At 39.1% G+C, this 15,369-nt stretch overlaps 3 protein-coding genes across 5 annotated transcripts in view; 1 reads left to right on the forward strand and 2 right to left on the reverse strand.

The window, feature by feature from the left end:
* Positions 1-690: 690 nt before the first annotated feature.
* pglyrp5 (peptidoglycan recognition protein 5) lies at positions 691-4,190 on the reverse strand. 2 transcript variants are annotated; one of them, XM_062385655.1, is made up of 4 exons: positions 3,861-4,190; positions 3,557-3,752; positions 3,345-3,463; positions 691-1,715 (listed from the first exon to the last, which is right to left on the reverse strand). In XM_062385655.1, the coding sequence occupies exons 1-4, from the start codon at positions 3,883-3,885 to the stop codon at positions 1,636-1,638; spliced, it is 420 nt and encodes a 139-aa protein (XP_062241639.1). In that variant the 5' UTR covers positions 3,886-4,190; the 3' UTR covers positions 691-1,635. The 2 variants fall into 2 exon arrangements, with proteins under 2 accessions (XP_062241639.1, XP_062241638.1); XM_062385654.1 differs by having other exon boundaries at positions 691-1,811.
* A 107-nt stretch (positions 4,191-4,297) lies between these two features.
* On the reverse strand, positions 4,298-7,483 carry polr2i (RNA polymerase II subunit I). Its single transcript, XM_062385658.1, has 6 exons — positions 7,300-7,483; positions 7,131-7,185; positions 6,196-6,269; positions 5,826-5,900; positions 4,741-4,792; positions 4,298-4,442 (listed from the first exon to the last, which is right to left on the reverse strand). Exons 1-6 carry the CDS (start codon positions 7,359-7,361, stop codon positions 4,380-4,382), a joined length of 381 nt encoding a protein of 126 aa, XP_062241642.1. The 5' UTR covers positions 7,362-7,483; the 3' UTR covers positions 4,298-4,379.
* Positions 7,484-7,540: 57 nt separating this feature from the next.
* Positions 7,541-15,369, forward strand: part of lbhl (LBH regulator of WNT signaling pathway, like) — a 17,332-nt gene continuing 9,503 nt past the window's right edge. The window contains exons 1-3 of one of the 2 annotated variants that reach the window (XM_062385656.1): positions 7,541-7,665; positions 10,127-10,183; positions 11,768-12,321. The gene's annotated coding sequence lies outside the window, so the exon portion shown is untranslated. The remainder of the gene's footprint in view (positions 7,666-10,126; positions 10,184-11,767; positions 12,322-15,369) is intronic. The other variant, XM_062385657.1, reaches the window with a different exon arrangement.

Here is a 15,369-nt window from a genome sequence, read left to right on the forward strand (position 1 = left end):
GGGGGTGAATACTTATGCACCCAACAGATGTCAACTTTTTTGTTCTCATTATTGTTTGTGTCACAATAAAATTTATTTTGCACCTCCAAAGTACTATGCATGTTTTGTTGATCAAACGGGAAAAGTTTATTTAAGTCTATTTGAATTCCAGTTAGTAACAGTACATAATGGGAAAAAGGGGGGTGAATACTTATGCAAGGCACTGTATGTAGAGAAAAATAAATTCAATACATAATTTTAAATAATATGAGCCTCATGACTGAACAGAAATTATTGAATGAAAAAACCTTGACGATCAAATCTTCACTACAGATAAACCAGGCACATTACATTTCATTTAGCTGACAACTTTTATCCAAAGCGACTAAGTGCTACTAAATCGCTACTCATAAAAAAAATCCTGATATCATTGGGGAGCTCGCACAACCACTTAGGAGCCAGGACAGCAAACAGTCAGGATTTTGTTAAGAGGGTAGCTCGCAGTGGACAGGCTGGGGTATAAGGTTTGTGTTAGGGTTTATAAAAAGCTCTGCACACAGGGTCGAGCACACAATTCAAAAGTGAATCAGTAATGACAAATAATCATGATGTAGCTCCACAGCATTAATACAGACCAGGGGAAGAGCCCATCCCAAATATGCAGGTTTACAACGCAAACTGAATTACTTTAATCAATTAATAAAACAATCAGAATATCAATCAAATTTTATTTGTATAGACCATACTAACAAATCACAATTTGTCTCATATCCTTAACCCTCAGCAAGAGTAAAAATACATAGAAACCTCAGAGAGAGCCACATGTGAGGGATCCCTCTCCCAGGACGGACAGAAGTGCAATAGATGTCATGTATAGGAAAACATCATCAAGATAAAGTTTTAAGCAGCATTGATGAGGGTAGACATTATGAAGGATAACTTAAATTCTACATATCAAGTAGTAGTCCTGCTGCAATCATGTGGTGAGCAATAAGCAAGATCAGGATCCATCATCAGCTGCCACCTCTGTCGTGGTCCACCACCATTATCTTACTCCCAACTCGACAAAGGATCCGTCATTCCCACTACGATCAGCCGGCACAACATAGAATCCACGACACTGGATCCACCACCGCAACTTCCGACATGCAATCCACAAATCGCAATCCATGAGGATGTGCCCACAGCTGTGGCCCTGGATTTGCAATTGGTATTTATTTCTAAAAGCTGGTTGTTAGAATGGGTTAAATGTAAAAATGTGTTGTACACCACAATTTAATTTTTTTTGTCAACATTTTGCCCTTGACGGGGAGAGGCTTTGGGTCTCATCATCTCAATATTCATATTACAAATATATCTCGTTTTAGTATTTAAAATATATAATCTGTTGTTTTAATCTATTATACTAAACTTTTATATTTATACATAAGCACAAACATACCACAGCAACTTCCTTGTATGTGTAAACCTACTTGGCAATAAACTCAGATTCTGATGACTTCCTCTGAGAGAAAAAGGCAGCAAATTCAATGTGAAATCTGTGGGAAAAATCTTTCTTTTACAACTGAAGACTGAAAAAAAGAAAGAACCCGTGCTTCATACAATAATCTCTTATTCATACCAGAAAGAATCCTCCTCCAACACGGCCAGCAGGATTTATGTGGTTCCCCTCAGATTCGGTAGTGCAGAATAAAGGTTCTCTCCTGGACATTCTGTGTCACCCAGGTCTCTGTGTCCTAACAGAGAAAACTCTTTACATAAAAAGCCCTGGGAAACTCCAGATTGCAAAAGCTGTTTGACGGACAGTATCGCCTCTTTGCTTGGTGCATCATCTGAAATCAAAAGCAAAAAGCATTTTATCTCTGTGCTGAAAGCTCATTGAAACTGCAGCTGTATATGCTCCTACACCCTATACACACATGATGAGCTCAGAGGTGGGAAGAAACTATGGATGGGCATTCGATTAAATGGTCTTAATCGATCGATTTTCGATTAATCATTAATATTTTTTGAATTAAAATTCACTATTTATAGGCTATATAAAAATGCTGTCAAATTGAGATCTTTATTACAAGATGAACAACTCTTGTGGCAGTTAAACGGGATCAGTTCAATGGTTACACTTGAAAATATGCGCTGCTGTACTCTTTAGCCCCGATGAGTGAGCAGCAGCTAGCCGCTGACAGCTAGCTCGATTTGTTGTCACGCCCTCACTCCCGGAGCCCCGCACCCAGCCCCGGGTCTGTCTGGGTTCCCCTCCGCTTGAACTGACGGTCCGTGTGCGGACATGAAGCCGAGCAGCGGAGCGGAGGCTAGCACCGGACTGCTTGCTGCAGCTGCTAACGTCCTCGCTGTGCTGCGTCCAGGGCAGCTCGGATATTCCAGCCTCCCGACACATAGCGAACATGCAATAGATTTCCTCGATGAAAAAATAATGTCCTCGACGAAATTCTTAATGATCAATTAATCGATCGTCGATTAATTATGCCCATCCCTAGAAGAAACTAATTACAAATACTTCATGACTGTATTGTAGTGGATTTTTCAGGTATTTGAACTTAACTTGAGTATTTTTTTATTCTACAAATTTTTACTTCACCTCTCCATCTAGACAGATTTCAGCTTAAATGGACAATAAAACAGAAAAGAAGATTCCTTGTTCAATATCTATCAGTGACTATCACACACAACCTAAGTAACACAACGTAAAAGACGCATCAAGATGGAGAAGAAGAAAGTGAAGAATTTTCTGCTTGAAAGTTTTTCATGCTCACAAATCTTTTCTTGCTTCAACTTGTTTTTAGTTTCATATCCTATTTGAACTGGTGGTTAAAGTTACACAGTCTCCAAAATGTATTGACGTGACAAGGGTCTCAGATGGATTTGTACAGATACAGCTGGGAGAAATGTCCTAGGGAAACTTAGGACATTTCAATGCCTCTACTTTTATATTTTTACTCGAGCAAAGAAATAGATTCATAACTTATACTTTTACATGTGGTAGTTTTTTTAACACTACCAGTATCTGTACCTCTGTAACTTCTTTAATATCTTCTTATTAGCTGATTGATTGATTGATCGATTGATTGATTGATTGATTAGCAGCATCTACTGCCATTTCTCCATCCTGGGAGAGGGATCCCTCACTTGCGACTGAGGTTTCCCACTTAAGGAGTTTTTTAGTAAGGCTTATGGGAGAAGAGGTTTCACCTTGTTAAGCCCTTTGAGGCACATTTGTGAATGTGGGCTATACAAATAAAATTTGAATGATTGATTTTCAACTTGATTAAAGAATGTGTGTACTTCTGCCACCTCTGGATGTGCTGTTATTGTTGCGTCAATATAATGATACAACTAAAGCTTACTGTTGAAATTGCCTATGAAGGCAATGCCCAGGGAGTCAAGATTGTTGCCTTTGGTATGTGCCCCGACTACACCCCAACCACGGCCCTCGAACACGATGCCTCCTCCTTCAACGAGAAAACTGAAACAAACACAATGTATTTCTGAGAATCTGTGAAGACTGAAAACTGGCAGTTACCAAACGTCCATGACATTTAAAGACAAAGCTACTCACTTATATCCAATGTCACTGAAGCCTCTCTCTGTCATGTGATCTCTCTGAATGCTGAAGATCTGCTCCTTACACTTCTCCAGGCCGCGGCAGCTTGGGGTTGCCGTGTGGTGTATGACAACTCTTCGGGCCAGGCTCTTCTGTCTCTCCCTCTGTTTAGGTGGAGCTGCTCGCCACTGCACTCTTGACACTATCCTCACTGAAAGACAATCAGAATCGTATTCTAAATAAAACATTGGCTTACATCTTCAGTGAAAATTTCAGTGGCAGTAATCATTGAACTAGAGAAGGCAGTTTGTTTTCATACCATTTTGCTCCATGACTTGATGCATGTTGCCTTCAGTTATTCTGACTGAGCAGAGGGTGCAGCCGCCTTATCACAGAGCCTGCTTTTTCAGGAGGTGTGGTCATGGGAAGTACACCTTCATGTTATTTTCCACGGCTGAGTAATCAGCTGCAGTTACACAACAACTGTACCGGTTTGGAATATACATGGGAAGAAAGAGGAAGTGGGATTGAAACTAAATATTCTATGTTTAGCAAATAAATGTGGTTTATTTCCTCTAAATCAGACATGACTGCGTCAAAGTTTATGCCAAATGTCACAGGAGTCAAAGGAAACACAAAAAGGTGTAACTCCCGGAAACTGTATTTAAAACGGTTAATGACAATTAACTATCCATGCGGCCAAAAGCACAGGTGTGTGTGTTCGTGTGTGTGTTTGGATAAAGACTCAGAGACATGTTAAACTACTGATTCTTTTAATCTAACAAAAACATCTGAAAATGACAACTGTTAAAAATAAATTGACACATTATTATCAGCTTCACTCTGTCCATCTGTGTCCACAGTGAGGAGCCGTGCAGACATAGTACAGTCTCATAGCATCCTGGAAGAAAAACACAGCTTTAGTTAAAAAAGTACTGCTTCTATTCAGTTGATGAAATCCAGACAAAAGATTTGTTGATGACAAAGCCAATATATTTCCTTGCAGAGCTTTTCATAATTGACCATGGTAGAATGGTGGGTAAGTGTATATGAGGGGGGAAGGTGGGTACAATATTGTCCTCAAGCCACTTCATTAACAAGTGAAAAATGACATGCTGACCACAGAAAGCTGATAAACTCATCCATACACACTATCTAAAGACTAAAGGTCATGCACAGTGTATTCAATTCATAGTTACCTCTGCCTTCATACTGTGGGACTGGAAGAACACTGCCTCCTTGTGACCACATCTGGGAAGAGACATGGTAAGTGCAAAATCAGTAACAGTCTAAAACTACATTACTGTGCTCTATAGGTAAAGTAATGTTTATGCAGGGGAACAAATACTAAGTTTAAAATGTAAACAAAACATTCAATACAAATACATATTAAAATAAATAATACTAGAGTTTTACTAATAGAGATATAGAAAAAACATTGCTGAATCTGCACCAAAATGTAATTGTGCTCTTCCAAAAATGTTCATGAGAATTGGTTAAGAAGTTTTTTCATAATCCTACAAAAAAAACAAAAACATAACCTTCTTGGTGAAGATAAAATAGTCAGTGCCCTTTACAATTTCCACACTGCCCCTGCATGTTTGAGTGTATCTAGTCAGATTCTTTAATCAATATAATTACTTTCAAAAATGTCCATATAAAGTCAATAAGTGGTGTGCTGTCTTGAGTGGGGTGTCTGTGTGGTGACTACCACCATGAGTCATCAATTTAGTAATAGTGTGAATTAGATGACTACAGCAGAGAGGTACTTATTTAAACTCACTAAGTCTATGTTTAGTTTGTGTATCCCTAAATATATATGCAGCAGGTTTTTTGTCATAAAAGGTGACAACTGGGTTAGAAAATACTATATTATCTACCTTTCTCAATTCAGCAATGTGTCTTTGCTTACATGTACAAGAAGTGCGATAAAAGGTATCTGATATCTGAATACGACCACAATGTTATAACAAGCCAAAAAACTTTGAAAGTCTGTCTTACCAATTCAAAATGGAGAGAGGTTAGCTGCTGGTCAAGAATAAAAGCACTTTGATACACTAACCTTCCTGTGATCCTCTTAATTTTTTATTTATGTATTTTGTTAATTTAGCTTTCTTAATATGTTTTGCTTGTTATACTGCTCTATTGATACTGTTTTTGTGATTACACTTGTATGATCCCTGTTGTTTTGATTATGTAAAGCACCGTAATAAATAAAGATTATAATTATTATAAAACACCAAATAAATAGAAGTCCCCAAAAAGTGTGTGTGGTTTAACTCACTTGGGACAGGGATGATCCTCTGTTCTTGGTAAAGTGGGATCCTGAGACACATCAGCGATGATCTGCGTCAGCTCACTGCAGAAAAATAAAAAATAAATGGTTGACTGAAATATCTTGAATATGCAAAGTCAGCACATTGGAAACGTGTTGCTTTCAATATTTTGGTTCCTTCATCGTGGAAAAGCCAAGTAGTCTCTGTGGTTTCAATTTGAACAGTTATACACACTTTGTAATACATTAGTGGTTATAGAAGTAGGTCAGATTTTAAAGCAGAAATTAAACTGGGATTGATGAACTGTAAGTATTAGTCAAATTTCAAGCAAATCGCATTCTTAATAAAAAGTTGGGCACAGTGTTTTTTATTACTTACTCAACCTCGTGTGTGATCTTATTGACGTATATGCAGCTGTTGTCTGCCTCTTGTTGGTAGTCACAATTCCTGCACTGTGGGTTGAGATCATTTCAATTAATCAAGAAAAAAGGATTAGAGGCATACAATGGACATCCTATCGTGGCAGTTGCCACAGACAGCGGCAGGTCATAGACACTTGAGTCATTACGGTGTCTTCTCTCTTCAGAGCATTACGGAACACTCATCATAGTTTGGCTCTTCATTTGTATTAATCCCTCAGGAAACATACTTAGACCTCACAATTCTTATGAGGATGTATTTAGTTATTTTATTTAACTATTCTTTACTAGAAAAAGTTTGCATATATGCCTTTATTTGAAAGACATATTTTGTAGTCATTGTTAAAAATTAAATTTCGTGAAACGTTAGCGCATTTAAATAACGTATGTGTATCTTTCAGTTCAAGATATCGTTCAAGAAATATACTTTATTTTATCAGCAATCTGTGGATTTCAATCCCCAGGGGCTCACTTTTATATTTGTATAATGTCGCGAATTGCAAAGTAATATTTGTCATCAAGTCGTGCAGTACTAGTAGGAACAGAGCTTATAGGCTAAGTGCATCTTAATGTAAAACTACATTTATATGTTGAGGTTGTGATGAACCTAAGAAGCAGTGGCCATTTGTCATATCTGATTCTACAGAGAATGGAACTTATATCAGGGAAACACATCAGGTTTGACGTGATTTTATCATAACTCAATCATAGAGGAGGATCATCGAATGTCTGTCAACTCGATGTTGGACTTGAACACCACTTCAACACTCGGGTGTGTTTGGGCTTCAGGTAAATATATGAGGGAGCAACAGTGAAACTACAGTTGTGATGGACTCGATACTTTGTGTGATACAGACCAGAGGCAAAATCCACCACTGGCAACAAGACACTAACCGCATAAAGCAGGACCCGGTTCTCCTTGTCTTCTTTAGGGTACAACATGTTGTTACTGCAACACAGAGTCGGAGTGTTAAGCGGTTTCAGAGTTAAACCAAGTCAGATTCACATGTAGCAGCTAGTAGCTAGGTAGACTTGTCTAACCTCCCTTTGGCCACAGACTCACCATTCTTGACAAAACCGAATCCCGACAAACCCTGGTTCGTAAGTTCCAGTTTCTAAATCCATCGGAGAAACGAATGATGGAAGATAAACTTGATAAATAAAACAAATGTGAGGCTCGGTCACTGCCCACAGCCGCTAGCGCTTCCAGCCGTTTGAAAACGCTTTATCTGCGCATGTGCTGTGTAATAATAAACATGTGATCACCCCAGAGACAGCGCCTCCTATGAGTCGGAGGACCGGGCGATAGTGATTTGACGTCACGTGCCGAGGCTTCGAAGTGTGTTTGTCGAGTTGAATACAGGAAGATTTTTGTGAAGCCCGTATGATCGAGGCTTGTGTTGATGACGTATGTGGTGACTGTTAACAGGTAAGCTTATATCTTCTGCCTACCTGCACAGCGGAATAATAATTCTAACTGATGAACAGACGTGCGTTTCTTTAGCCATCTATCTAGTAGCGTTGTTTATTGCAGAGGTGATCACAACGTAATGCTGTCACTGAGAGTCAGGTCAGAGAAAGAGGGTGGTAACATCACCGTTATAAGGTAGTGACGTCATCAGTCACAGGTGACTCCATGTCATATGAGGCGCAACAGCGCCTCCTCCTGAACAAATACAGTTGCATTAGAGACCACAAAGCAATCCGCGCCAGAACACTAGGCGGAGTAATGTTTTTTGTCGAAGACGACCTTAGAGACGCCTTCTTTCTTCTTCGTCGATTATTTATTTACATAGCCACTGCGGCTCCTCGTAGCCAGGTTATACAAGTTATCATACTATCGGATATCTTCTGCCAAGTGCTCTTCTATTTGGTCCATATTCGTTCTTCTAAATCTTCCGTGATTTCTGCCGGTATTATGGGGCATGAAACCGGAAATGCAGCTCCAGAAGGGTTGTAGAGCAGACCAATCACAGCCTTGCGGGCTGAGTGAGCTTGCGGAGCTTTGCCGTAAATTTTAGAAAAGGGGGTCGACACCCGTCAGCACGTAAGGAGGGATACATAAGCACGTAAGGGACCCGGAAGGGCTCTTGCGCTTACGGGCCCGTGACAACGCAGAAGCATGTTTAGGCCACATTTTTGTTATTATAGGCCTTTTCAGGCTTATTTGGCCTTGAATTCACTCTCAACAGTGACGTTCGAAGCCTCGCGAGCCGGCCGTATCACGTGACCCGGTTCGTGGGTTTGGAGTGTGTTTCTGAATCAAATGGGCAGCTAAACGCAATGGGCGTTTACATTTGTGGAATTGGGACTTTATTGCGCGTGTTTTTGCAAAAAAAAGACACCGCACTGGTAGAAAAGTTGTAATTTTTAAATAAAAAATAATATATATATATATTAGTGCTGTCAAACAATTAAAATACTTAATCACGATTAATCGCATTTATGTAATATTTAACTCAAAATTAATCACAAATTTTTGTCTATTCTAAAATTCCCTTCATTTTTCCTCCCATAATTTATATTTAATTTTCATGCACTTATCAACATGGAAATTGGATTGGCTTGCTTTAATGCAAATGTTTTATTTTATTGAAAATCAACATTGATAAACAGGGCGTTACAAAATAAATTCAAAGTGCACATTTCAAGTTTGCTGTAAACATAGCAGTCAGGCCTCTTATTTCAGAAACAATGAACCATAACAGTTGGTTACCAATAAAAGGTAAGCCTACTACTTATTTGCTTTCAGCCAGCTAATCAAACAGACAAGCAACAAAATAACTAACAAACTAAATACACAGGCAAATGTTACGTAACATTTTACGTATCATTTTACGTGGTATATGTGTTAAATGTTATTAAATGTTATCCCTAGGCACATTCCCATCACAACCCTCTGCCCAATTTGTTTCCACTATCGCTTCTGACCCCGCCATTGAATCATAAAGACAGACATCATATTATAAGTACATCATTTATGTATTTGCATCACAAACATCACTCATTCATCTATTTAATTCAAAGCTTCCATGGTGTCATTAGAATCACTCTGCCTGTTGTCCACTTGATGGCACAGTAGAGCAAATGAAGCACCTTCAAGCTTCGGCCCATGAGTGAACCATTTGGATGGAAAGCGTCAATGCTTCATGAAGCTTCATCTTGCCATCCCTATTGGAAGATAAACTTGACAAATAAAACAATGTGAGGCTCGGTGAATGCGCAAAGCCGCAAGCGCGTCCAGTCGTTTGAAACACGGCATCCGCGCATGTGCTGTGTAATAATAGACATGTAATCACGCCAGAGACAGCGCCTCCTATGAGATGGAGGACCGGACGAATTATTATCATTATTATTATTACTATTATTATTATTATTATCATCATTATTATTATTATTATCATTATTGAGAGAAAGCGTATCCTATGAGTTGGAGGAACGAGCGAATTATTTCTATCTCCATTGAATCATCATCATCATCATCATTACTCTTGTTGCTGTTGTTGATGTTGCTCATGATTTATGTATTTTTTGTTATATATCAAGTAACAACCACATTAAATTTCATTGAAACACATTTATTGAAGCAAAGGCACAAGCTTTAGCTTTGCCATAAAACAACCAACACACAAACACCCGATTTTACAGAAAGAAATGACAACAAACACACGGCTCAAACAAAAGCCCACGCCTTCAAACCAATGTAGCTTCAGTGTAAACAATGCAGCATAAAGAAAAAATGACATTGACTTCATCAATATTATGGAACTGATGTTAATTACCCTAACAAAACCCCCCACACACAGTGTTGTTATCTTCACTTGCATATCATTTCTTTATAAAACAAATATAAACAAACAAATAGCTTTTTACCTGTTTCTGTCTTGCAGGGGAATGCCATACATGTTACAAAGACATGCAGAGAAAGCAACTGAAGTTTGGAACCGGTTTGTTTATCTTTGAAGTTTTTTCTTATAAATGGGAGGGAATTTATTATAAGGAGAACACATGAAGACACATATCAGGGAATTTCAAAGTTAATGCAACTTTTATTATATGGTGTATTGTGTACTGCAATTGTTGTTGAACATATAGTTGACCTACGAGCCCTGAAAGTTTTAGATGAGACCAAAAGTCTCATTGAGCGCTCAACTGGAAGCTTCTCATCTCCTTCTGCACCTCTACTCAAGTCATCTGCACAAAATGTAACTGCTCGAGTTCTGATATTTTGTCTTTATTGATAGGGAAGCACGAGCATGAAATAGGGACAGAGTGTGGGTAAGACATGCAGCAAAGGGCCCGGTTGGAACCAAACCTGAGGCCACTGCAGGAGGACTCGAGCCTCCAAGTCTGTCTTCAAATAGTTTACTGCCAAATAAAATCAAAATGCCACCCGATGATAATAGTTATTTTAAATTAATGCAAATACGCTTTAATCTATGTAAGCTGTTTACTATAAAGACATGGTTATGCAAAATTAAAATGTCTGAATGACTTTAAATTCTTTATACACGACTGTACAGACTCGGTACTATAACATTAGATCTCATATTAAAAGTGACTGTGCAGGGAGAAAGAAAGTAAAATATAATCAATGCTATCCAAAGACTGACCAGTATATCTGCTGATTTCAGTGTCAAGCAGGTGAGGAAGTGATTGACAATCAACTATTCTGACAAACACAAGTAATAGTCTCACTGACTGTTTGTGGGGATTTGACAAATTCTTGTCTGCTGTCAGAAGTAAAAGAGCTGCTTATTTGCAATAGCAAAGGTGGAGACTAGTTATGGTATTCAGAATTTTTTTTAATGCACAGAGTCAAATTAGTCACCAGATCACATCTCTTTAAACTGATATCACTCTTTTGTAACAACACTACAACAAGAGGCAGGGAAAACCGAATTATAGAGTAAACTTAAACCAGAGGAAAGAATAGGAACAGAATTGAGAAATGAACACATGAACAGAATCCTCACACACAGGTTAATAGTGTTTCTGTCCCTAGCTTACAATATGTATGTACAAGCACTTGAGTCAAAAAGAAGTACTGTCCTGATCACTTAGAAATGGCAGCTTAGATTTTTAAAAATCCGAAAAGATGTGCAGAGAGAGGACACCCTTCATGTTGCCCTGGCTACTTCTCTACCTAGTTCCATTTATAGCCCGCTGATTTAGCTTACAGAGGGGATTACACACTGCTGTTAACAGTGCTCTGTCTCTTTAGCAATAGTGGGTGCCTGCTTTATATATATATGTATATATATATATATATATATATATCCCCAGGCTACCCCTGAGCCTTTGATCCCTGGGCTAATTCCATGAAACGTCCAAATCTAAATCCACTCATGGAGCAACAGCACACACAATGTTGGAAAACGAGAGCCTGAGACAAATAGATGAGATTTGAAAGACAGAAAGGAACTAATGCTGAGTTGTTCATAAAATATCTTCTGACCATTTTGTGAACAGTTACACTCAAGTGTGCCATCTGTGTGTCCTTTGTGTGTCCTTTGTGTGTTTCCTTGCAGATGCACCAGCAACCCAGTGTGCCAACTCATCAGAGGGGACTGTCAAGCCTGGCTGACGTCATCCATCCAGCCTCTGTAATCGCCAGCCTCTGTAATCGAAAGAGACAGTAATCCTGCTCCTCTCTAAAGCCCGGCAGTGGGGTGGGGTGGGACAGGGAGGGATATTGAGACGGAGACATGAGGAAGGAAGTTGGATGCTGGAGAGACGGGAGTGCATGTAGGCTGTGGACAAGCAGGCAGACTCAGCGCTGATCTGGGCAAGTGAGACAGGTGTGGTCCTGACTGTCCAAAGGAAAACAGGCACATCTCAACCATCCTAATCCCCTGCTAAAGTTTTAGGGAAACCCTGTGGATTGAGGAACCCTCCATCCAGGCTTCGCCCTGGAGGCCAGAAGCCTCAGAGAGGGCTCTCCAGGGGAGGAATGCTGCGGGAGCTGCTCATCTCCTTCTGCAACTCCACTGGAGTTGCCTGCACTCTCTGTGGAGGAGCCGGGTTTCACCACTGTGGAGCTGTGCCATGATGGAGAAGACCTCTTCCTGACTGCACCTGAGGGGTAAGTGTTTTTTAAATACATATATCAATCATGCGAATATTTTTTTGCTGGTTGAAGTCCCATACTATAGTGCATTATTCACCTTATGTACACCCAGTGTATATTTGAATACTTGGATGGATCGGAAAATGTTTTATGTTAGTGTGTCTGTGTGTACTTGTTTTTGTTGCCGTTTGTGGACCTTTTCCAGCACCGACCAGTAGACCTCATGGGGACCACAGCGCAGACTAAACGATGCAAACATTCTTAACGTCCTGATTAGGTTTGGGGTAAGGGAATCGTGGTTAGGTTAAGATTGGGTCATGGTTAAGGTTAGGGGATAAGGTTTTGCTTATGCTGTTCACACAGTCACACTTGTCTTTCCTATGGAACATGTTTTAGAGTTAGGCTAAATTTAAATTAAGATTGGGTTAATGTGAGGTTTGGGTTAGGATTAGGGTTAGACAAGTAGTAACTCTGGTTAGGGTCAGAGTAAGTATCCAGGAAGTCGATGCAAGTCAATGTTATTTCCTCTGGAGCCATTGAGACACACAAACCGCTGTGTTTGTGTGTGGGTGTAGTCTCATCAAGACAAGATCAGGCGTGGTCAAACACCAGGTTCAGATTGAGAGTAGAATGAGACATTTTAAATCCTCTGTTGAGCATTTCATTGAAAGAAAACAAGATACACAGAATAAAGGAAATGATAAGATATCAGGTTTGATCAGAGGTGTTTTACAGAAGCCAATGCTCTGTGGTCAAGCATTGAATTGCATTTGTGTTGTTTCTGTGTGTCATCTTATCATAGCATCAATGTTGAACAATGTTAGACAACTGAAAAACAAGAAATGATGATGTTACATTGTCCTGGAATTTTTTTTTTTTTATTTGACCTTTATTTAACCAGGAAAGTCCCATTGAGATTAAAAACCTCTTTTCCCAGAGACCTGGCCAAGAGGCAGCAACAAATAACATATGTACACTCACAATATTACACTCACAACATATAAACAGAAATTAAAATGATAAAAAACAGTTACAAGTAAATTAAAATTCATAAAAAACATCTACAAGTAAAAGAAGTGATCTGAAATGCTCTCATCGTAGATTTAAAAGCGTTCAAAGAAATCATTTCGTTTAATTTAAAATCTTTTTGCAGCCAGTTCCATGTGGTGGGAGCAGAGTGGACGAATGCCCTTTTTCCTGATTCAGTGCGGGCCAATGGAACTAACAAAAGCATCTGATTGTTTGAGCGCAGACCGTAACTTTTCTGTGTGATTAAATTACAAATATATGATGGCAGTAGCCCAAGCATGGCCTTATAAATAAAAATAAAAGTGCACCAATGTCCCAGCCTCCTGGTGGACAAAGAGGGCCAACCCACTCGAGAATACAATTCACAGTGATGGGTCAGGGCTCTACAGTTAGTGATAAACCTCAGAGAAGCATGGTAAACAGCATCAATCTTACATAGACATTTAGCTGAGGCATTATATAAATCATATAGATAAAAACATTGCAGTGACAAGCCGCTTTTTCACCTCAAAAGAGAAACAAAATTTGTGCCTGAAGAAGAAGCCCAATTTAAGTTTCAATTTCTTCACAAGATTGTCAATGTGGGGTTTGAAGGAAAGGGAATCATCAATCAAGACACCAAGATATTTATAGATATGAACCACCTCTATGACATTTCCCTCAAGAGTGGACACTGTGGGGACAGTTTGAGGTACTTTCTTAGAGTTTGAAAACAACATTTGTTTAGTTTTTTCAGTGTTGAGGACTAATTTTATTTGCAGGAGTGTGTGCTGGACTGCATCAAAAGCTTTCTGCAGAGATTCAACAGCTCTAGCAGGAGTTGATCCAAAACAGTAAATAATTGTGTCATCTGCATAAAAATGCATGTGAGCATCTGACACGTTTTTTCCCAAATCATTAATGTACATAATGAACAAGAGGGGTCCTAATATTAAACCCTGTGGCACGCCCTTGTGGACACTCACAAATTCAGAACACAGACCATCATATTTAATACACTGAGTCCTGTCACTCAAATAATCTGTGAACCAGGAAACTACATGATTTGACAAACCCAAGCAAAAGAGCCTATGCTTTAAAACAGCATGGTCCACAGTGTCAAAGGCCTTTGACAGATCAATAAAAAGTGAAGCACAATGCTGCTTCTTATCAAGAGCAACTAATATATCATTGATCACTTTTGTAGCTGCAGTGATGGTACTGTGTTTTTTCCTGAAGCCTGATTGCAGTTTTGAGAGAAGATCATTCAATGTTAGAAACTCTTTTAACTGATCACACACAAGAGATTCAAGAATTTTTGACAAGGCACACAGATTTGATATTGGCCTGTAGTTGGTTAAAGCTGCTGGATCACCTCCTTTTAATAAGGGGGTAACAAAAGCTGACTTCCAAACAGATGGAATTTCTTTGTTTTCAATTGAGAGATTAAAAAGGATTGTAAGAGGCTGTGCTACAAAATCAGCTGCTATTTTTAAAATGTAGGGCTCTATTGAATCAGGTCCAGGGGATTTTCTGCTAGCCAACGTTTTGAGGGCTTGATGCACTTGCTGCACAGTAAAAGGTAAGAAATTAAAGGGTTCTCCTGAAAACCTTGGAGCTTCTGTGCAGGGAAATACAGGGGCAGCTCCCGTAGAATCAAACAAAGAACCAGATAATACAAAATGATTGTTAAAACAATTTAGAACCTCAGTTCTATCATAGACTGGGACCGAGTCTTTTAGAACAAATATCGGAAGAGCCGGAGGACTTTTACTTACAGATATAGATTTAATTACTTTCCTAAATTTCTGTGGATTATTAAGGTTCTCAGTTGTGACAGATAAATAATATTCAGATTTAGCCTTTTTAATAAGAGTAGTGCATTTGTTCCTTAGTTGCCTGACAATAGACCAGTCAGAGGCAAAATCACTTTTTCTGGCTTTGGCCCATGCCACATTACGTCGATGGATGGTATCTGACAACTCTGGGGGAAACCACGGATTATCTCGTCCCTTAACCCTGAATTTCCCGATGGGGGCATGTTTATTTACAATT

The sequence above is a fragment of the Platichthys flesus genome, chromosome 4 (assembly GCF_949316205.1).
Source record: "Platichthys flesus chromosome 4, fPlaFle2.1, whole genome shotgun sequence".
Taxonomy (NCBI): domain Eukaryota; kingdom Metazoa; phylum Chordata; class Actinopteri; order Pleuronectiformes; family Pleuronectidae; genus Platichthys; species Platichthys flesus.